At 39.9% G+C, this 24,185-nt stretch overlaps 1 protein-coding gene and 1 long non-coding RNA gene across 3 annotated transcripts in view; one reads left to right on the top strand and one right to left on the bottom strand.

Moving 5' to 3' along the window:
• Positions 1-11,359: 11,359 nt before the first annotated feature.
• LOC138446225 (uncharacterized) lies at positions 11,360-12,805 on the bottom strand. The gene is made up of 2 exons (XR_011259235.1): positions 12,210-12,805; positions 11,360-12,037 (listed from the first exon to the last, which is right to left on the bottom strand). It is a non-coding gene; the product is annotated as an uncharacterized lncRNA (long non-coding RNA).
• Positions 11,661-24,185, top strand: part of IL7 (interleukin 7) — a 58,256-nt gene continuing 45,731 nt past the window's right edge. Inside the window, exons 1-2 of one of the 2 annotated variants that reach the window (XM_069601074.1) lie at positions 11,661-12,338; positions 19,514-19,647. In XM_069601074.1, coding sequence (XP_069457175.1) covers positions 12,329-12,338; positions 19,514-19,647 — 144 coding nt within the window. In that variant the 5' untranslated portion in view covers positions 11,661-12,328. The remainder of the gene's footprint in view (positions 12,339-19,513; positions 19,648-24,185) is intronic. The other variant, XM_069601075.1, reaches the window with a different exon arrangement.

The raw sequence follows: 24,185 nt of genomic DNA, 5'->3' as shown, positions 1-24,185 counted from the left end.
TGATGTAAGAAACTATTTTAACATTTATCTCAATTCTCCTTCCTTCCATTTTGCTATATCCTTATATCTTTTTCTCAGTTATAGAACACACACAATAACACACAATACACAAGGCATTAAACCCATCTGGAGGCCATTTTTTAACAAGAAATATTTTATATTTATAATGCTGTTCTATCAAGATTATTCGAAGTTTGAGTACATTAAACTCCTTAGGGTAAGAATTCTTCCTTGCACTGCATTTTTAATATGCCAAATATGCTAGATAACATGGATGATATCAGATATGTATGATGAAATCATAACAGTGAATTTGTTGTTCGAATATATGACTAAGTTGAATGTGTCTAAAAGGTGAAGTCTGTATCTAGAATTCTGAGTCGCAAGATATTCTAATTAATCTAAACCCTAATTATCAGCAGATAATTAAATTGTTGTTTAGTCACTAAATCATGTCCAACTCTTTTGAGATCCCACGGACTGTAGCCTGCCAGGCTCCTCTGGAGTGGGCTGCCATTTCCTTCTCCAGGGGATCTTCCTGATCCAGGGGTTGAATCTGCATTTCTTGCACTGGCAGGTGGATTCTTTATCACTGAGCCACCAAGGAAGCCCCGTTGAGTAAATATCTAGCATGATGGTTGGATGGCATCATGACTCAATGGACATGAGTCTGAGCAAACTCTAACAGATAGTGAAGGAGAGGGGAACCTGGCGTGCTGCAGTTCATGGGGTCACTAAGAGTCAGACACGACTTAGTGACTGAACAACAATGATATATGCATCTAGGTCTAAGATGATATTGACTATATGTTTACTGAGTGTGATGGTCAGGGACTGTGCTAACATTAAGAATAGAATCACAAACAAGATAGACATCTGTCTTCAGGAAATTGTAAGTCTAGAGTGTAACACAAGCACCAGTAGAATTAGTCATGCATTCATTCAACAAGCTTAAATCAAACACCTAATGCAAAGCAGTCACTGTGCTGGACGCAAAAGACACTATAAGAAAAGAAAAGGCTTTGCCTTCAAGGATCTCACATGGTAGGGATAAAATTATTAAAACAAGTACAGTATAGCTGATGAACATCTGATAAAATAAGGCCTAGACCACACAAGTGACATTAAGTAGAACATCCCACTGGAAATAAAACCTGAGCTTAACTTGAAGAGTGGAGTAGGGAAGCACTTTAGGCTGAAGGACAGTTTGTGCAGAGGTTGGAAAGCCTGTAAGTCTAAATGATTTGAGGGTTCAAGATGCCAGGTGGGGCATCAAAGTGATTGGATGGCAAGAGGGTGGCACTAAATCATGCAGGACCTGGAGTTCTGTGTACAGTGCCCGTGAACACTTCTCTAAGGAAACAGGAAGCCACTGAAAACCTTCAAGCATGGATTGACTGAAGCAATTTTGTCAAAAACATCTTTCAAGGAGTTTTATAATTGAGGGGAGATGGAAAAAGAGCCTAAATAAAAGCAGCAGGAAAGGATGAAAGAGGACAGTTACAAGCAAGCACATAGCATCAAATAGGATTTAACAACTAATTTTTATCAATCCTACTTTTCCTCCAACATGGAGGATAAAAATTAAAGTCTATCTTCTAAAAGGATATAGGGTGGGAGGAATGAAGTAGAAAATCAGTATGTGTTTGTATATGTTGAGTTTGAGCTATCTTTTAGAAACTCAGAGATGCACCAGAGCCTATTGGATAACAGGGTTGGATTTTAAAGCCATATAGAATCCACCTGCCAGTGCAGGAGATGTAAGAGACACAGATTCAGTCTCTGGGTTGTGAAGATCCCCTGGAGGAGCACATGGCAACCCACTCCAGTATTCTTGCCTAGAGAATCCCATGGACAGATGGAGCCTGCACGCTGTAGTCCATAGGGGCACAAGGAATTGGACATGACTGAAGCAACTTAGCACACAGGCATGCAGGACTAGGCTGGAGATGTAAAAGGTGAGCAATGAGCATAAAACAGTGGTTAACACCATCCAAGAGGATGAGGTGACTCAGGAAATGAGAGGAGAGGGGCCAAGAACAAAGCCCTGAAGAAGAGAAATCTGTCAACAAACAAGAGGAAGTGAATACAAAGAATGAGAAGGGAAGATTGTAGGTCTATAAGATGAGAATTAGGAGAATGATGTTAGTGGATATATTGGAGGGGATAAAAACCTAAGAAAGAGTAATTAAGGGCCCAGTGCTGCTGAGTTGTCAAGTAAACTAAGAGGTGAAAAGTACCAGAAGTGCTTTTTTATGACTCTGTCCAAATGAAGTAGCCAGCAGCAGAGGTTTGGTTGACAGAATTATGAATCATTTACATATAATGCATCTATTGAAAACAAACAAAAAAAAAAACCCTTTATTTCTGACATGGGGAAAATATTACCCACTGGGTGAAGAAGACAAGGGGTATAAGAGGGAAAAGAGAACTTGTCACTCTGTACTACTCTTTCTAAACCACTAAATTTTAGAATACCCTTGAAAACAATTGAAACTATCGTAAGCTAAACTGATTAAAATAAGCATAAAATAGACTGATTTAAATGACTTTGGAATACAGCATTTTGATGTTACATATGTTCTTAGAGAGATGCATTCAAGGAACAGAAAGAGCTTGAATGTGGTCTAAAATTCCCTTAGAATTTATGTTACTTTGGTTCCATGGTGTAATGGTGAGCACTCTGGACTCTGAATTTATGTTACTTAATGTAATATTAGACTCAATATTTTGCAACTATATATTTTGTGTATATTGTTTAAAAATTAGCCATTAAGTTAATGATATTAAGAGTCAATTTCTTCAGTGGAAGGGAAAAGTGATAACATTATAAATTTAAAAATTAAGTTTAAAAAACTGAACTATTAAAATTTCATTAGAAAGAGAACACCAGTTTATAATTTTCCAGCTATGACCACCAAAGAGGCCTAGAAATAACAAGCACGTCTAGTGCTCAGATTGTGGTTCCTAATATAACCTACTGAAAGAAACAAGAACTCCAATGTAATGAATGTTTGGGGTCAGTTTTAGAAATTCGAATAGCTAGGTATTAGATTAAAATTACTGAAATATAAAAGGAGAAACAGATGGCTGAAGACAAAGCACGTTGTAGAACAATATGTATGACCTCATTCTGGTTAAAAATATATATAAACAGCAGGATTGACACAAATGTGATGGTAGATGGAGTTATGATTTTCTAAAATGTTTCTTATCACCATTTAGGATGTGGAGGAAAGGGAATCCTCTTGCCCTGTTGGTGGGAATGTAAACTGATACACCCACTGTAGAGAACAGACTTCCCTGATAGCTCACTTAGTAAAGTATCTGCCTGCAATGCAAGAGAACCCCAGTTTGATTCCTGGGTCAGGAAGATTCGCTAGAGAAGGGATAGACTACCCACTCCAGTATTCTTGAGCTTCCCTTGTGGGAAGAATGGTAAAGAATCAGCTGGTAAAGAATCCACCAGCAATGAGGGAGACCAGGGTTCAATCCCTGGGTTGGGAAGATCCCCTGGAGAAGGGAAAGCCTACCCACTCCAGTATTCTGGCCTGGAGAATTTCATGGACTGTATAGTCCGTGGGGTCGCAAAGAGTCAGACATGACTGAGCAACTTTCACTTTCACTTTCTTTCACTATAGAGAGCAGTATGAAGATTCCTTAAAAAGTTGGGAATAAATCTATCATATGAACCAGCAATCCCACTACTAGGCATATATCCTGAGAAAACCACAATTTAAAAAGACACATGTAACATGCACCCCAGTGTTCACTGCAGCACTAGTCACAATAGCCAGGACACGGAAGCAGTCTAGATGACCACTGACAAATGAATAGATAAAAAAAGTGTGGTGCATACATACATACAATGAAATATTACTCAGCCATAAAAAGGAACAAGTATGGATCAGTTTGAACTGAGGTGGATGAACCTAGAACCAGTTATATACAGTGAAGTAAGAAAGAGAAAAATATCATTTATTAACACATAAATATGTAATTTAGAAAAATGTTTTTAGGGAAGGACTAAATATGCAGACATAGAAGATGGACCTGTGTATGTATATATATATATATATATATATATATATATATATATATATATACATGTATATATATATAGTTATGACTGATTGGCACTGTTGTACATAAGAAACCTAGGCAACATTGTAAAGCATTTATCCTTAAATTAAAAATAAAAAATTTAAAAATATTTATACTTTGCATGCTCTGTTTTTATAATTTTTTTAAAAGGCAATTTAAGAAGTAACACCATCAATAAGGACTAGCCAACTAGTTCACTGATGACTGGGATGTGGTAGCCAGAAGTCAGGTTGCAGTACTAGAAAATGACCAGGAGTGCAAGCTCTTCACAATGAGTCAGGTACATAAAAATGGAAGAAGAAAGGAGAACAATTAGAAGCATTCAGCTTGAAATCCCCAGGTATTCTCTCTGCCACAGGACTTTGTGCTGGCTTTCCTCTCTCCAGAAGATTCTTCATACAGCACTCAATCACCTTTCAGGTTTTGTTCTGTCAGGTTCCCACTGAAGCCCATTTAAAATCATAGCACCCTTCCCGACTCACACTCCCCTCCACATACACAAAGTCTCTATCTTGATCCTACCCTTTTTCCATAGACCTTAATAAATTTCTAACATTTAATATAATTTTTACTTTTTATTGTTTATCTCCTCCACTAGAATGTAAGCTCAACAGAAATTATTTCTGTCTGTTTTGTGCACTGATATACTCCAAGCATCAAGAATAGTGTATGGCATATTACTTGATAATTGTGTTGAATTTTTTTAAATGGGGTTATTTAGGGTTGAGAGAGATTTCTACACATTTATGTGCTGACCTTCACTATTTCTAGGAAGATATAATGATACCTTCGAACAATGCAGTGAAGTGTTATGCATTTCTTGAGATATATAGCCTATGAAATTGCAGCTATAGGCTTTGATTTCTTTGTTTGTTTTACTATGTTACTAATTCTCTCTAATGTTTAACAGGTTTTCTAACCATGTCTTCCTCAGATTTTTTTTGACCAACTTCACTTTTCATTTGATTTGTCTTAAGTAATACATTATTTTTATTACCAGTGAACTGTGATACATTCTATTTCTTGCTATTTCCCTCCTTTCAAAATGATATTCTGTCATTTTCATTCTCTGAGCTTTCTAAACTTTTATTCAGATTAGAAAACTAAGGCTCCTTATATTCTAATTCCAAACTAACCCATTTTATAACTTTTTTATTCTAAAGTAAGCTTTATGAAATTAGGACTGTTTACCAAATACAAACACATTCTTAATGTATTAAGTTATTTCAATTTATTTTTTAAGTTTTCAGTAGATATATTTTCACTTTGTAGGACGTGCTTTATGTGGTTGGCCTACAATGAGACCTAATTAAAAAATAGGACAAAAAAATGTACATTGTGTTTACTTGTACTAATACATTGTTCATTTAAGAATCAACCTCCGAAACTAGCAGTGTTTGCAGGCATTCTCCAGTAACACCCAGATTTAAATCAGTGACTTTAAAGCAAAATCCAAAAACAATCAAAACAAAACAAAACTGAAGATTTTCAATAGCCACAAAGATCACCATCAGAAGGGAAAAAAAGAGTAGATTTTCAAAGAAATTTGGGGAAGTTGAATCTGGAAAAGTGCTAGGAGATAGCAAGTAGGTCAAATTCATACTTTGCTGGTGTTGTTATTGCTATAGTTGCTTTGTATTAATCTTGATCCACCATCTTATGATTTTAGTTTTCTCCAGGTCTTTTGAGGGCCTTAAGAAATACTTGTTTCAAATTTGTCCTATATTTGACTTTATACAATTCCTTCTTTTCTTTCTCTTGCTAACTATTTATCAAATATTAAACTGTTAAAGGGGCTTCCCAGGTGTCCCTAGTGGTCAAACACCTGCCTGCTAATGCAGAAGATGTAAGAGACTAGGGTTGAATCCCTGGGTTGGGAAGATGCCCTGGAGGAGGGCATAACAACACACTCCAGTACTGTTGCCTGGAGAATCCCATGAAGAGAGCAACCTGGCAGGATAGAGTCCATAGGGTCGCAAAGAGTCAGACACATGACTTAGCGCACACAGGCAAACTGTCAAAGGAAATCAATAACGGCAAATCTGTTCTATCAAGTAGATTTCCTTGGCAGTTCTCTTTCAGTGCTTTTCCCATTGTATAGGTACAATATACCATATCAGTAAACAGAATTGCTTGGACCTCTGATTGCTAACAACACATCCATTAGTGTACAAACGGATAGGTTAATGCAAACTACATATGCTACAGCTGCTCCTTCTGAAAGGTAATTTGGCAGCATTTTTTTATTGGAATATAATTGCTTTACAATCTTGTGTTAGTTTCTGCTGTACAATGAAGTGAACCAGCTGTAGTATACATATATCCTCTCTCTTTCGAACCTTTCTCCCACCCCACCCCCATCTCACCCATCTAGGTTACCACGGAGCACTGAACTGAGCTTCCTGTCCTTTACAGAAGGTCCTAGGAGCTATCTGTCTTACACATGGTAGTGTATATACATCAATCCTAACCTCACAATTCATTTTACCCTCCCCTCCTCCTCTACCCACCGCGTCCACATATCTGTTCTGTACATCTGCATCTCTGTTACTGCCTTGGAAACAGGTTCATCTGTACCATTTTTCTAGATTCCACAGACTAGCCAGTACTCAGTCTAGAAGAAGACAAGTGAGTATCATAGGCAATAGTTCAATAAGGAACATAAAATTAGACATAGTGGATTACAGTAGATTCTAATTGTTTAGAATTACAGAATTTAAGGAATGAGATGAAACAGGAGGGAGTGTAAGAAAAAAATTACTCTGATATCTTGGGTTTCTTTTCTACTTCTTCAGAAAAACCTAATTTGAACCATTAATATATAAATATGTTGTAGTACCTCTCATATATGAAAACTAGCACGTCCATTATGCTTTACATGCCTTTCAAGTCATTGTCAGATTTCTTTTATCTTCACCAGACATCCTAAGAAATTGTCCCCTCTCACTTTATTTGCATCTTCCCTTACGTCCCACAAACCAGAGTATTATGTCTCCCTACACTGCTTTTCTCAAACTGTTGTCATGAGGACCACAGAAATCTCTTCTACTCTGTCCAATTCAGTGGACATGCTTTTCAGTCCTCATCTTATTCAATCTCTTTGTGATATTTGGAAATACTGACTAATTAATCTGTTTCAAAAGCCTCTCTCTTTGACTTCTGGGATGCTAAGCTAACATCTCTCTTATTTCATGCTCTATCGTTCGTCAGTTTGTCGTCTGGCATCATTCTCCACCTCTCCTTAATGCCCACGTCTCAAGTTTCCTCCTGGCAATGACTGACTCTTTCCTTTCTTTGAAATTGCAGGTTGGATGATTTCATTCATTTTCATGGTTCAAGCAATCATTTACATGCTGATATGCATATTTCCAGCAGTTCCTGATATTTTGAAGTAGCCATTTTGATTAAGCCTTCAGACGAATCCTTTTCATTTTCATTCTTGCCATGCTTGAAACTGGTGGTCTCATTTTATCCTAGGTTGCATCCCACAAAATAAAATAGGTTTCATCATTGAGCTCAAAGCAGTCATATAGTGCTTAAACATTACAGTTTCTAGAAAACAACAGAATTCCCAAATCCCTTTATGAAGCTAAGAAAATTGGACAAAAATAGCCCCGGCTCAGCTGAATATGATATGAAGAACAAACACACATAAATTATGAATATAATTGAAAAATTAAAAGCAAAATGTTAGCAAATTGAATTTAGCATTATGGTAAATTTGTGGTTTATTCAGGAGCAACTGGAGAAGGAAATGGCAGCCCACTCCAGTATTCTTGCCTGGAGAATCCCAGGGACAGAGAAGCCCGGTGGGCTGCCATCTATGGGGTTGCACAGAGTTGGACACGACTGAAGTGACTTAGCAGTAGCAGTAGGAGCACAAGAAAAAACATGATCATGTAAATAAATTCTAAGTAGTCATTTGATAAAATTGAAAATACATTGTCAAGCTCAGGCTTGAAAATCAAACAGATCTGCTTTAGAATTAAAGTTTATTCACTTATAGCTGTTTTCCCATTGAATGAGTATGTTGTTATTTGTCATTCAGTCGTGTCCAACTCTTTGAGAGCCCATGGACTATAGCCCACCAGGCTCCTCCCTCTGGCTATGGAATTCTCCAGGCAAGAATACTGGAGTGGGTAGCCGTTCCCTTCTCCAGGGGATCTTCCTGACTCAGGGATTGAACTCAGGTCTCCTGGACTGCAAGCAGATTCTTTACCATATGAGCCACCAGGTAAATTAACCTATTTTGGATTCTATTTTCGCCAATTTTTAAAACAGGCCTAGACTTCCTTAAAACTCTAGTTTGAAATACATCTCAAATTTTCCTTTTCATAATATTTACTATCCTTGAAATTCTACATTTAACATCTGTTTTCTCCACTAAGCTGAAATCACCTTGATGACATGTGTTGCTGTCCACAATGTATAGCTTAATATGTTTGAGTATGCATGACCAGTCACAGAATTTGTGGGGCCCAATGCAAAGTGAAAATGAGAGTTCCTTTGTCCAAAAATAATTAAGAATTTCAAGACAGTGACTGCAGAGCATTAAACCAAATCTATAGCCCTTCTAAGCACAGGTCCCATGTGTTCTACACGAACACACACGAACACATGCCCATAAATCTGTTTTGTGCGTGTGTGTGTGTGTGTTTGAAATATGTTGAATATTATGCCTGAAAAATTAAGCTACAGGAACTTCAGAAAATACTGATAGAATGAAAGCTAGCATTCAGACCTCAGACTACAAAAAATGGTCATATTATGTTGCATAAAAATAGTTCAGATAATTATCAAGAAAAGATTTTCAGATTACCAATAATGAACTATTTAGATTGCAGATTGTGGAACATTTAAAAAGACATTCATTAACCTCAAATGATTCTCTCTTTAAGCTGACATTCATATTGTTTTATTTCCATTTTTTCAAGTACATTGTATTAATCATTCTGAGAATGTCTCCTTTCTTAATATTTATTGGTTTTAATTCATAAACTTTATATACTATTTTGTTTCCATATTGGCTTTTCTGCACCAGTTGGATCTATAAGTGAACTTGATGGTAACCACCCAGCTTTTCTAATCACAAAACATTAGCATATACAAATTCATGATATTTCTTTTATCCTTATCTATCTGTCTGATGAAAAATAATGTTCATTTTATCAAAATATCAACTACAAATTTAAGACTACATTTTGGAATTTTTTTTCCAAATGGTATTAATTCTTCCATAGACAGAAAAATAATAACTTGAAGTTAGAAAGTTCCCATTTGCATATAATGATAAAAATGCCCAATGCTTTATGAATATTTTCTTCAGAGATTCTTCACATTTAGGGTCAGAGTCTGGTGAGGAATTTACATCTCCTCTCCTCTGAATAATTTTCCTTCATGCTTCCCAAAAGTTCATTTATGCACAAGCTCTTATTCAACCAGGTTTTACAGTGATTGCATGAAAAAGGAAGATAGATTTCCTGCTGAGCAAGTTACAGATGGATGCTCTTTTATCTGTCCCTGAAAAGTTAAATCCCATCGACAGAGGAGCCTGGAAGGCTGCAGTCCATGGAGTCGCTGAGGGTCGGACATGATGAGAGACTTCACTTTCCCTTTCATGCACTGGAGAAGCAAATGGCAACCCACTCCAGTGTTCTTGCCTGGAGAATCCCAGGGACAGGGGAGCCTGGTGGGCTGCCATCTATGGGGTCGCACAGAGTCAGACACGACTGAAGTGACTTAGCAGCAGCAGCAGAAAAGTTAAAAAAATAATAACTTCAGGCTATATGCAGTTACATACCTCAATTCTGCTGTCAGGGATTTTAAATAAATCAATAACCAATATAGTCGTGTTTTAATTACAAAATTCACTTTTACCTGTCACTCCAGCCTCCTGTTTCTCCACTCCCCACCTCCACCCTAAGTTCCAGTCAGATGGAAATACTTGACATCCCTGCCCCACCCCTGCCACATTCTGCCTCCTGTTCTTATTCGTTTCCCTTGTTCTCTTCTCCTTTCCTCCTATTTTCCTCCTGCCTTCACATACTGTCTCTTCCACACGTGTTCTCATTCCCACATCTCACTCAACTGTCTTCTCTCATTCTCTTACTTTCTGCATGGCTGTGTGCTAGATACTTTTTTTTCTTTTCACATGGCATCTGGAATCTCAGTTCCCGGACCAGGGATCGAAACCATGACCCCTGTACTGGAAGGGAGCAGTCTTAACCAGCGGACCACCAGGGAAGTCCTAGATGCTCATCTACGTGGAAGTCAGCTTGGCTGGACACAGGGAGAAAAAAACTCATGGGTACCAGAGAGCGAGGGAGGGCAGCAGGAGCCCAGATCACTCAGGGCCGTGAAAGCCCCGTGTACAGCGGGAAGTGGTCAGGGGGTGGTGACAGAAAATGGCAAATGTAAATCAATATCCTGCTGCTCTGAAGAGAATGAAGAGGCTGTGGGCAAGAGTGGAACCTGAAAGGTCCCTAGATAGCAGGGTTTTAATGCTTTAACCTTAGGCAATTCGCAGAATAGATTCGGGATTTATTTTAGAGGTATTGCTGACAAGACTTCCATATGGACTGGATGTGAGAAGTGAGGCTAAAAGAGGAATAGAAATCCAAGTTTCAGCCTTAAGCAACACTGCTTCACCCTGTATTTCATTTTTTTTTTTTCCTTTTTCTCTCTGCTTTCTTTTCCTCTTTTCTTTGTTCATGCTATCAAAGAATCTGAAATGCTCACATCCTCAAGTTAATTGACCTGCTGGAGTCTCAACTGAGAACTCACAAATTCCAGAAACTTGTCCTGAGGTCCCCACACTGGGGCAAAGCGATACTCACACTACATGTGACTCTGTTTCTGTCCTGGCATCAATTTCTACATTGTTCACAGGATTTCTAACCCAAGGATTCCAAGTGAAGACTCTAGAGCTGATTTACAGTAGGTTTATGTTCCACATTTGTTTCTAACCAGGGGAGTGAACTTGGGCAGATTCTTAAGGAAGTCTTAGTTCCCACAAAATTATCTACAACAGAGAAAATTTTGCCTGAGATGACATATATAAAAGGATTAGCACAGTACTAGCACAGAACAAATGCTAGGTAAATGATAGCCATAATATTATTATCACTTATTTCTTTACATCACCCACCTTCATTTCAGCAGGGTTTCTGCAGAATATCAGAAACTGAACCAAGACAGAAAATATCTAAATAATTCCGATCTAGAAAAAAAAAAGATCTCTTCTGTAAACACACAGTCACGATGGATAATTTGATTTATTAGCCAATAAAGAAAAACGCACAAGTGGGAGACATTGTTAGGAGCTATTATTGGTCTCCACTTTCTCCACCTAATTTGGGCTTTAATTTCTTACCAGAGGAGACTGACCCACCGTTTTATTTTCCTTTGAGATCTCACCTGGGCAGGTGCATGTACAAAAGACAGAGAGGAAAGAGACCAAGAGAGGTTAGAGAGGCCGAGGGAGTGGCCCATGGCACTCTTAACCATTCATCATTCTTTACTTCCTTTTTTTTAAAAAAAAAAAAAAAAAAGGACTTGGCATCGTCCACCACCACATCCGCGGCAAGAGCTGCTACGCCTCCTCCCTGGCTCCCGCTTGCAATAGCCCAGCTCCCGCCGCACACATTTGCGGCTTCTGTGGACTCATTAGCAACCGATGCTTTTAGGTTCTAGTCGCCTAATTTTGCCAAGGCGGCTAGAGGTCATCTGGGAAGTCTCTGCCTCAAATCGCCCGGAATCAGAAGACCAACTCATTCCTCCTGCGGTGCTTTGGGAATCCGCGCGCTCCTCTGGTCTTGGTCCAGGCGCACAGGAAGCGCTCGGGGAGGACGCGGGTGACCAGGAGAAGAGAGGCGGGGTGGGGGCGGGGGGGTGTGCTGTGAAGGCGCCCCAGTGATTAACTTGGAGATCGAACCTGCAGACCAAGCGCAAAGTAGAAACTGAAAGTACACTGCCGGCTGATCCTACGGAAGTTATGGGAAAGGCAAAGCGCAGAGCCGGGCCCTGGTGTGTGCCGCCCCCCTTGGGATGGATGAAACAGCAGGCTCGGCGTGGGTAGGAGGAACCAGCGACAGAGACGGCCCTACCCGGCACGGACTCCCGGTAACTCCGCGGAAGACCAGGGTCCTGGGAGTGACTATGGGCGGTGAGAGCGTGCTCCTGCTGCAGTTGCGGTCATCATTACCACGCCCGCCTCCCGCAGACCATGTTCCATGGTAAGCGCTCCTCTCTCGGGCGCAGAAATTCGCGCGCCCGGCACTCCCGGGGACTCTGGGACGCGCTGCGGCGCCCCGCGCCCAGGCGCGTCCGGGAACAGCCTGGCCTTGCACTTTGGACCTGCGGAGAGCCCGGGCTCTGCCTCGGGGCAGCCAGCGACCGCGCCCGAGTACCCTGGCCCATTGCCACTTGCACCTGGCAGGCTGCGTGGGAGCCTCGGTCCCCGACGCCGGCCCTCTGTCCCCGAGACCCGGCGCTGCAGCCTCCGCGCGGTTCAGAGGTGGCAGCCCGCGCCCAGGTCCTGGGGTAGCAATGAGCTCCGTCCTTCTCCCCGAGCCAACGCCGCCGGCTGTCAACCGAACGCCCAACCCACCCACCCCGGGCTCCTGGCCGCGCCGAGATACTCACCGGCGCCCCGGGATCTGCGAGGATGTGGGCTCTTGCAGCTCCAAGTCCTTAGAGAAGTGAAAGCGAAGCTCCCACGGGACACGCTTTTAAACCCCAAAGGGACAGGTCTCCGGAAAACCCCGTTTTCACCCACTTACTGAGGCCGGGAGTTTCCCACTGGGGCTGTACCGGTGTCTTTTGCTGGGAAACCAAGTGCTCCGGGCTGGCACTGAGAAGGGCCACTTTGGGTTTTGTTTTGTCTTTTCTAAATGGGTGCTCCTTGACGGAGGCAGAATTAACAGGCATAATTCTACATTTTAGACCCTTGCTGAGACCGAGTAGAATTTACTTGTGTGGAATACGAATTTAAAATGGGCAAGGACAGAGTTGAAGCGACGGCGTTAGCAGCCATATGGCTAGTATAGAGTCCAAAAGTTGACTGGGGGCGGGGGAGGTGTGTTGGGGGGCTTGGGGGAAAGGGAAATGTGCTTAGGGAGAGATCGCCTGAGGAAAATTCTGCAGTTTTACAGTAAATACTTCCTCTATCAAAAGGAGATGAATGGGGAGGGGGCCAGAATAGACAGGAGGTTGTTTTCCTGTTTGATGCCTTTCCTGGCTGTACCTTTAGATTGAGGTGAGGTGAAGGTGCGGTGAAGTCGCTCAGTCGTGTCCGACTCTTTGCGACCCCGTGGACTGTAACCTACTAGGCTTCTCCGTCCATGGGATTCTCCAGGCAAGAATACTGGAGTGGACTGCCATTTCCTTCTCCAGGGGAAATTCCCAACCCAGGGATCGAACCCGGGTCTCCCTCATTGGAGGCAGACGCTTTAACCTCTGAGCCACCAGGGAAGCTGCACGTTTAGATTAGAAGAGCCTTTTGCCCACTCACAGGTATTCAAGCATCAAAAATTGACATAGCCCAGAAGTACCTGATCAGTAACAAAATAAAGGAGTAGGGTTTAGGGTGTAGAGAATTCTTCATGGGCCTCCTCTAGAAGTTTAATATAGAATTAGAAATTAGGTATATTCCTGTTTTCCTTACAATGCCCACAGAGCTCCTGCAATTGCTTCTTTCTGGATGGCTCCCAGTTCTGATCCTCCCATCACCTCTGGTCTAGAGCAGAGAGGTAAAGCAAGAGGAGGAAGCTAAGGTGTCCATTACTGACAAGGAACCTCTGTTTCCTGAATATCTACACTAATCATGTAGCATAAGTTATCAGCAACCAAAATATTAGAATTCTAAACTCCTAATAATAATTACTCTGAGTGGCTATCTGCAGTTTGTTCCAATAGATTTAATTAGAGTTTCATTACTTTTTATCCTTTCACTTTGACACTTCTTTTGGAAGTTGAAGTAGTTGAGGACCTCCTATGTGGTCCTTGATGATTGTGCTCTCTAGTTTTGATAATTTAATTATGTGAGGACCCAAAAATGGAATAGTGGTACAAATGGAGAACTGAGGAAGATTAGAAAGCCTGAAGAAGTTTAAAGAGAATTACACAGGGCATCAAAACAATGCTGAAATACCTTAGACAAAAATGGAAGAGGTTACTTTGTAGGACCACCTTACATGTTGATTTCTCTGTGATGTGAGATTTTTTTTTTTTTCCTGGCTGGACCTGTGACACATAATCTAATGTAATAAAACCAAACAGTCAATGTCTTTTTTTCCCTGAAATAGGAGTACATGGTGCAATGTTTCCGAGCTTGGCCAAGGAAGCACCAGTGAGTTTCATGTGGAGAAAGATGGGGGTTTTGCACATTTCCCTTGAGGACACACATGCAGTTATTTTTATAGGAAGCAATGTAGCTCAGTGACTAAAAGCTTCGTTTCTAGACTTTTCAACCTGACAATCTTGGATTTGAATCCTGCCTCTTACAAAACTCGCTTTATCTGGTGAAAAATTTGGGCCCCAGATTCTCCATCTGCCAAAATGTTTAGTAATTGATAGTACTTACTTCAAGAAATGGTTATGGGACTAAATGAAATACTGTATATAGTATTATAGGATGGCTTCAGAAATGTCTTTATCTGCTGTTTATCATAGGACTTATGGATAGAATTTATAATCCAATCAATATGTTTGTGGCAAATATTAGAATTGTTTGTGTGGACATAAAATTCATTTTAGAACCTTAAAAAGCTGGTTTTCAGATATGGTTATTTCCTACTGTTTATTAAATTTTTATTTATTCACTTACTTGTTTATGCCAATTGCTCATACTAAAGACAAATCTTATATATTCAGATACTGCCTTTCATTCCATCCTGAATATCTGTTGACCATGTCTTAAAAATCCCAGTGAAAATAGGTCTATGTAATGTGTACAGTAGACAGTCAATACACACTGATTGGTCTTTAACAGTAATAAAGATTAGATTTGAAGGATTGTAGAAACTAATTTGTTTACATTCACTTTGACCCCATAACTTAAGCATCTGAGGATTCAGTGTATTATTTGGCTTAATATAAAAACCAACAAGACTTTTTTAGACAGCTATCATTCTGGTTTAACCAAATTCCCTACTGAAAACAAATTCTCCAGTTTCAATCCCTTCAGGAAATCTAAAGAAAATTCCACAAGCCCATGCTTGCTTTGCATTATTCTTTATGGTTTATCTTTTTTTGTAACCTAAGGGAAAGGTCAAGGTGAGGTGGGGGTGGGGGGGATAAGGTTGGTATTCTATGCATAATCTAAAAATAAAAGCAGAGTCCTTTCCTATTGTGACAACAATGTCAAAAGCAGGCTCAAACTAGGCAATATTAATATGTTACTCTTCCCTGGTGGCTCAGATGGTTAAGCGTCTGTCTACAATGTGGGAGACCCGGGTTCGATCCCTGGGTTGGGAAGATCCCCTGGAGAAGGAAATGGCAATCCACTCCAGTACTATTGCTTGGACAATCCCATGGACAGAGGAGCCTGGTAGGCTACAGCCCATGGGGTCGCAAAGAGTCAGACACGACTAAGCGCCTTTACCTTTACCTTTACTCTCTATGTGGTATGGAGAAAAGACTTCAGTTGAAGGCAAGTCATTAATGAGAAATCTAGGAACCTCTGAGACCTGGGTTTGAAGCACTGGAATGTATTGGCAACACTGTCCATCAGGGGATTTCAAGTTTAAAGAGCTAATGTATTTGGATGGCTAAGTAGATTCTTAGAATTCAGGCTGGTGGCTCAGAGGTTAAAGCGTCTGCCTCCAATGCGGGAGACCTGGGTTTGATCCCTGGGTTGGGAAGATACCCTGGAGAAGGAAATGGCAACCCACTCCAGTATTCTTGCCTGGAGAATCCCCTGGATGGAGGAGCCTGGTAGGCTACAGTCCATGGGGTCCCAAAGAGTCGGACACGACTGAGCAACTTCACCTTCACTTTCACAAGTTGAAAGGGACATCAAGGGATCAGTTAATCTGAGGTTTTCATTTTACAAATTAGGGAAATGAAGATTTTGAGATGCTCTGTCCTTTAAGTGGTCTCTCAACCCATTTCCAGGGACTTCCCTGGTGGCTCAGAGGTTAAAGTGTCTGCCTCCAATGTGGGAGACCCAGGTTCAATCCCTGGGTTGGGAAGATCCCCTGGAGAAGGAAATGGCAATCCACTCCAGTACTATTGCTTGGAAAATCCCATGGACAGAGGAGCCTGGTAGGCTACAGCCCTTGGGGTCGCAGAGTCGGACACAACTGAGCGCCTTCACCCTTACCTTTAAGCCATTTCCACACCAAGACAAAGCTTCCAAGTCTCCCTCTGTACTTTGTGCTGCCCGAGGCTATCTAGAGCTGAGCTGCTGGAAGTGATTAAATTCCTGAGAAGTCGTGTCTGATTCTTTTGCTGCCGGTGAACTGTAGTCTGCCAGGCTCCTCTGTCCATGGGATTTCCCAAGCAAGCATAACGGAATTAGTTGACATTTTCTTCTCCAGGGGATCTTCCCAACCCAGGGATTGAACCCATGTCTCTTGCATTGCAGATTCTTTACAGCCAAGCCACCAGGGAAACCCAGGGCTGACCTGTTTAACAATTTAAGTCACTCAGTCATGTCCAACTCTCTGTGACCCCATGGGGTATAGCCCACCAGGCTCCTCCATCCATGGGATTCTCCAGGCAAGAATATTGGAGTGGGTTGCCATTTCCTTCTCCAGGGGATCTTCCCAACCCAGGGATCGAACCCAGGTCTCCCGCATTGCGAGCAGACGCTTTAACCTCTGAGCCACCAGGGAAGCCCATTTAACAACAATAGTGGCAACCAAAGACACTCTACAGATAAGGCAAATATTGTATTAGAATTGCACAAAAGACTTAATTTCCCACTAAGTCATCATTTGAAAGCACTGATAAAATACCATCCAATGACCAAATGGATCAATGTGAATTTTGAGAGCACTCATTACTGAAATTTGGAATGAAGAGGGCACAGTAAGTAGTGCTCAGAAAAACTAAAACTGCCTCCTAAATCGAAGTGTAAAATGTGGACCTTTGAAATAACATTTATGTACAATAGTAAAAATGTCTCCTTTTCATTCTAATATTTAATTGTTTTGTTATTATTCCTTTAAAGCTCATGTCAAGTTATATGGTGTATAAACTTTCCTTATCCTCTATTCCTCCTGAAGTATCCCTAACAGACACCTTTAAGATAACAGAGAAAAGAAAAAGTTTGGCTCTGCACTATCTATACAAACCTAATTACAAAGTTAGGATGCTAAATAATTAGCAATTGATCATTGTTTGAGAATCTTCAGGTGGGAGAGACAATAGTAGAAGAAAGAGAGGTGGAGATAGATAATAGAACCTGGAGGTAGTTAGACCAAAATTATGACATGTTATCAAAAGATTATGGGTGGGCTTCCCTGGTGGCTCAGTGGTAAAGAATCTGCCCCACTGATGCAGGAGACATGAGTTCAATCCCTGATCTGGGAAGATCCTACATGCCTCAGAGCAACTAAGCCCATACACCACAGCTATTGAACCTGGGCTCCAGAGCCTGGGGACCACAACTACTAAAGCCTGTATGCCCTAGATTTGGTGCTCTTCAACAAGAGAAGTCATGGCAATGAGAAACCCATGCTCCGCAACTAGAGAAAAGCCCACGCAACAAGGAAAACCCAACACAACCAAAAATAAATAGATTATTTTCTAGAAAGATTATGGGTGTTTATGATCAAATCCTGATGAAGCAATCAGCTCATCAGGATTAGAATCCAGACCTGGCACCTATTATTTATGTTTAACAAAAAGATTAACTACCTGGTAGGACCCTTTGGATCTTTAGAGACAGTAAGTATAAGGCACTGAACAGTGCTTGGTAGATGACAGGTACTCAGTTAAAGGTAACTAGCATCATCATCCGGAGAAGGCAATGGCAACCCACTCCAGCGTTCTTACCTGGAAAATCCCAGGGACAGGGGAGCCTGATGGGCTGCCATTTATGGGGTCGCACAGAGTCGGACATGACTGAAGCGACTTAGCAGCAGCAGCAGCAGCAGCAGCCGCATCATTAATCTCCTAAGTGAATTCTTGCTCATCATGCCTACAGAAACTTAGTGTCAGAGCTTTGAGTAGATCCTGCCTCTCATTTTGTTTTTCTTATCTTGTTAAATGTCAGTGACATATGAAGATTCGATGTGAGAGTCATGTTTGTTCCTCTATCTGCTATCCAGTCGACATTCTCTGTTATATGGTTCACTAACAGCACATAATTTAATGAGGAGAGCTACCCACTTTTGTATGACAGATAATATGTAATAGATTGTAACATTATCAGGAAGTTTATGATATATTTGACAGTCTTTAGTTCCTTGGGTTCCAAGCAGCATTGTTTGTAATCTTAATCAGGAGTAGGCATACATGTGAAATGTCTTGCACTCAACGAGAATAGTTAAAGTTCACTGGTGAAAGTCACAGGAAATATATTGTCATCAACACTCAATAGTTTACAGAAAGATTCAAACAAGACACTCTGGCAAGCTTGTGAAGAAATAAAATAAGTCCCCATAAAACCAGATTTTAATGCCTCAAGGAATCCCTGGCTTTCTATCAGTGTATTACTATTCCCAAAAGTGATGTCATTTATAATTTCATCCCTTTTGATTAAAAAATGCCCCTAATTAAGAAGACTTATTTAAAAACAGATATAGATAATTAGTTAACAGGGTATGAATTTATTCATTGTTTTCCTAACATGTCAAGAAGCTAAACAGGGCTGTGTTTGAAGAGAATGTGGGTCTCTGGGCATTTAGAAATAGAAGATACTGAAAAGATAAGGAGTATTATAATATAAATGTCAACTTTGTGCCAGTTCTAGGAAAGGTAAGGCTTCTAAGGTCCATTATTAAAAAGAAAGAATATAATCATAGTGCCGTACCATGGAGATAAACTTCCTGCAATGTTGCCTCCAGGAAACAGCTGGACACTTGATCAGCCACCAAGTTTTACATAAATATACAGTCACGTGCCATCGATCATAAACTTTCAAGAATTTCTAATTTTTAACCTATAGTTTACCTGTTTTTCTGTCAATGGAGCAAAGAGACTTTGCTGTCATCACACCTGTTCTGCACTATCCCAAAGAGTTATATCTGAATTAAAATGAAAGAGACCTAGACTCTGAAATATTGTCTTACTTTGGCTATTACATAATACTGAACTTTGCAGTTTTTTCCTACACTCTGCAGAAGCAAGATACATTTTAAAAATTCTTAGAAATTAGTGGTCAGGCCAATTGAAACACTGCCATCATATGATATAATATGACTTAAAACATTTGCTGATTCTTACTCACTGTTGAATTCAGTTTCTTTTAGGTATATCTTTGGAATTCCTCCCCTGATCCTTGTTCTGTTGCCAGTAGCATCATCTGATTGTGATTTTAGCGGTAAAGACGGTGGAGCATATCAGAATGTTCTAATGGTCAGCATCGATGACTTGGTATGTGTTTGTTTTCCTCACATTTTAACTCATTGGCAAAATTTTATATGTACTGTTGGTATGCAGCTTTATACTTTAGTATTACTTCTATTCAGTGAAATAACTAAAGAATAAAATGAATAGGGGCTAACAGTATTTTTTTTAGAGTTGGCATAATTATATCCTTTAAAAAGATTTCTTTCCTAGATCTCAGACCCGTCAATCCGAGTTCCCTTCACTACCAAAATTTTCCTGAACATAATTTGGCATAACTCTCTGCATCTCTTCACCTTCCATTGACAGTCCAAATAAAAGCATTATATTGTGGGGCTTCCCTGGTGGTTCAGACGGTAAAAATCTGTCTGCAATGCTGGAGACCCAGGTTTGATCCCTGGGTCGGGAAGATCCCCTGGAGAAGGAAATGGTAACCCACTCCAGTACTCTTGCCTGGAAAATCCCATGGACAGAGGAACCTGGTAGGCTACAGTCCATGGGGTTGCCAAGAGTCAGACACGATTGACAGTACATATAAAAGCATTATGTTAGAAGAAGGAAAATAACAGAATGTAATGTTTAAAATGTATCATGAAGGGATTTCCCTGGCAGTCTAGTGGTAAGACTCCATGCTTCCACTATAAGGGAATGTGTTTGATCCCTGGTCAGGGAACTAAAATTGAAAAATTATCATGAAGAGAAAGAGATGGATAGTTATTTTATTTTATCTGAATGTGTGTATTGGCATGTACTTAAGCATTTTATACATATATATATATAAAATTTGCTGTGGCATTTTTTACTTACTTTGGACATTTTTGAATAACAGCTATTATTCTTTAGGGTAGTTTTAGGTTTACAGAAAAGTTGAGGAGAATGTAGAGAATTCCCACATACCCACTCTCCCTCTGTACAATTTCCCCTGCAATTAACATCTTGCATTTCTGTGGAACATTAGTTACAATCGATGAACCAATATTGATACATTGTTATTAACTAAATCCCATAGTTGACATTAGTGTTCGCTTCTTGTGTTGCACAGTTTTATGGGTTCTGACAAATGGATACTATCCTGTATCCACCCTGACAGAATCATGCAAATAGTTTCACTATCCTTAAAAATTCCCTGTGCTCCACTGATTCATACTTCCCTCCCTCCTGTTAACCCATGGCAACCACAGATCTGTTTACGGTCTCTGCGGTTAGCCTCTTAAAAATGTCATATAGTTAGAATCATGCAGTTTGTCGCTTTTCTAGACTGGATTCTTTGATTTAGCAATGTGTATTTAAGGTTCTTCCCCGCCTTTTTGTGGCTTGATAGCTCATTTCATTTTATTGTTGAATAAAATTCCATCGAATGGATGTACTACAGTTTGTTTCTCCATTCACTGATTGAAGGATATGTCTTGGTTGCTTCTAATATTTGACAATTATGAATAAAGCTTCTACAAACATTCGTGTGCAGGGTTTTGTGTGGACATTCATTTTCAGCTCATTTGGATAAATTCCTAGGAGAATGATTGCTGGATCACATGGTAAGACTATGTTTAGCTTTGTATTAAACTGCCATGCTGTCTTCCAAAGTGACTGTACCATTTTGCATTCTTAACAGCAATGAATGAGAGCTCCTGTTGCCTTACATCCTTGCCAGCATTTGCTGTGGTCAGTGTTTTAAGTTATAGCCATTCTAATAGATGTTTCATTGTACCTCACTGTATTTTTAATTAGCAGTTCCCTAATGTCATATGATGTTGAATATCCTTCACATACTACTGCCATCTGTATATCTTCATTGGTGAGGTATCAGAACTCACATCCTACCTGACATCCTAACTATATTGAATCTTACTATCCATGATGATGGAATATCCTTCTATTTATTATTTCTTTTATCAGAGTTTTGTGCTTTTCCTCATACCAGTCTTGTTCATATTTTGTTAGAACTATACTTAAGCACAGGATATTGTATTTTGGGTAGTTTTGTAAATGGTGTTGTGTTTTGAATTTCAAGTTCCAATTATTCACTGCAGGTATATAGGAGAGCAATTGACTTTTGTATATAACCTTGTATCCTCAAATCTTGCTAGAACTGCTTTTAGTTCCAGGAGGTGGTATTGGTATCGTTGCTATTCTTTGGGATTTTCAACAGAGACAAATAATTCATTGACCAAAATTATATTTTTTACAGTTTAAGCGGTATAATAATGTAATAGGATGTGTTGATTTAACAGTAATCAGTACTTGAAACCCCAAATGACAAAGCAAACTCTCTTACATGTTCATAAGATGGAAATAATTGTCTAATCTTTCCCTTCCTTCGACTCAATCTTTCTCTGCATACTCATACTGAAGGGGCACAACTCCTTGGGAAATCAGTGTCTCACCTCTTGGGGGGATACAGGAAACTCAAGATGCTATATAACTGTATGCTGTACCACTTCAATATATAGAACGGCTGACGAAAAATGCATACTAAATAGTAACTGCCCAGTTTTTCATTTCATGAATGGAGGGCATTTTCTGCATTAAATTATGCTACTAAATTAATATTTTGAGTTAAGAAATGGATTTTACTCTTTACTAACTTTCAAAAAGATTATATATTTATTCATTTTAATTTTTGGTCGTACTGGGTCTTCATTGCTGCCTGTAGGCTTTCTCTAGTTGCAATGAGCAAGGGCTGCTCTCTAGTTGCAGTACAAGGGCTTCTCATTACAGTGGCTTCTCTCGTGGCTGAGCACAGGTTCTAGGGCATGGGGGTTTCAATAACTGTGGTGCAGGCACTTAGTGGAATCTTCCTGGATCAGAGAGATCGAACCCATGTCCCCTGCATTGGCAGAGGAGAATCCCTTTACTTAATCACTTTCATTTCCCAAAGGAAAATTCTGAGGCTCAGGGTCACCCTGTTATGTGGCAGAGCCAGGATCTGAGCTTCTGCTGTTCACCAGCACACTCTCCTGCCTTCCAGTAGCAATCACTGTGTCATTATATGCATTCAGCCAACACTTATGTGGAGCCTGTTATATGCCAGTTACTATAGAAAACCCTGTTGTGTGGTGGGGAGATGGGGGTGTGGGGGTAGATGCAAAAATAGACCAGATACAGACCTGTATTTTAAGGAGTTTACATTTGGTGATGGTTAAGTCTTGGTGTGAAGAATGCAAGTTGCAGCTTGAAAAGGAGTGGCTGCCATACTCTCATTTTAAACAAACTGCTTGTGAGTCAGATTTGGAAACAAAGAAATATAAACTGTGTGCTAGGAGGACCTCAATAGATCAGCTTGACACCAGGAAAGAAACCATACTGTGGGTTAATATGCTGATCTCCAGACCTTTTAGACAGTACACCATTTAGTAAAACTGTCTTAAGCCTGCACTCCCAGTATACATTTACTTACATGTTATAGTATTTGCATAGTAATTGTATACATGTTAGTAATGATATATTCCAAACAATAAAAATTTACAAAAGATGAAGAAAAAATGTAGATAGAATTCCTAAAACTTTTCCTTCCATGCTTGCAGTGGATTCTCCATTGTAGACTCTACTTTGAAAAGACCTCTAACACAGTGGAAGACACAAGTGTGTATGTAACAAGATTGTGAGTTATCTTGATGTGATGTTATTTAGACATAACCAAAAGTCAACAGTGATTTGGTCATAAAGTAACATTTAATTTCAATGCAAATTTTGAGAATTTACTGTGTACAACATAAGTCATTAGAAAATAAGATAGTCCTTGTTCTATAATTTATGAGGATAAGGTAAACACATGTTACTGTAATAGAAAGTAATGAGTAGTGCATTACAAAGTGGTTTCATACACATTATTTGAGCTTCATAATATCTCTATGAGATGATAATAATAATAATCAGTTCAGTTCAGTTGCTCAGTCATGTCCAACTCTTTGTGACTCCATGGACTGCAGCATGCCAGGCTTCCCTGTCCATCACCAACTCCCGGACCCTGCTCAAACTCATGTCCATCGAGTTGGTGATGCCACCCAATTGTCTTATCCTCTGTTAGTTATAATAATAATAGTAACACAAATTCAGGGTTTACTATGTGCCAGCACTGCTCTGACCACTTTCCATGTAATAATTATATAATTCTAATATAATAATTAGATAATTCCATGTAATGAGGAAAGTGAGACCTGAACCACATAGCTGGCAAGTGGCAAAGCTGGAATTTAAATCCAAACAGTCTAGTTCCAGAAAAAGTCCTCATTTTGATGAGGCAAAGCAGGCAATAGCCTGTTGTTGTTGTTGTTCTTGTTGTTGTTGTTGTTGTTGTTTTGGTGGGGGTGGGGAACACATGATAGAGAGTTATGGTAATAACATAACGAAAGAAGGGTGTCAGGAACACTAAGATGATAACTGATCTAGTTGTATTGTAGGGAAAGGTGAAGGGGAGCTGGACAGACATTTTGAATACATTTGGATGTAAATAGAAATGATGGAAGCCATGACATAGAATCCATATAAGGTTCAGGGTAAGGGTGAGAGACTCATTTTTCTACTTGGCTCAGAAGGAATGGAAGTTCATAATAAATAATAAAGGT

Source organism: Ovis canadensis, chromosome 9, assembly GCF_042477335.2.
Source record: "Ovis canadensis isolate MfBH-ARS-UI-01 breed Bighorn chromosome 9, ARS-UI_OviCan_v2, whole genome shotgun sequence".
Taxonomy (NCBI): Eukaryota; Metazoa; Chordata; class Mammalia; order Artiodactyla; family Bovidae; genus Ovis; species Ovis canadensis.
Note: the sequence above shows the minus strand (reverse complement) of the source record. Positions and strands in the feature narration are given on the sequence as shown.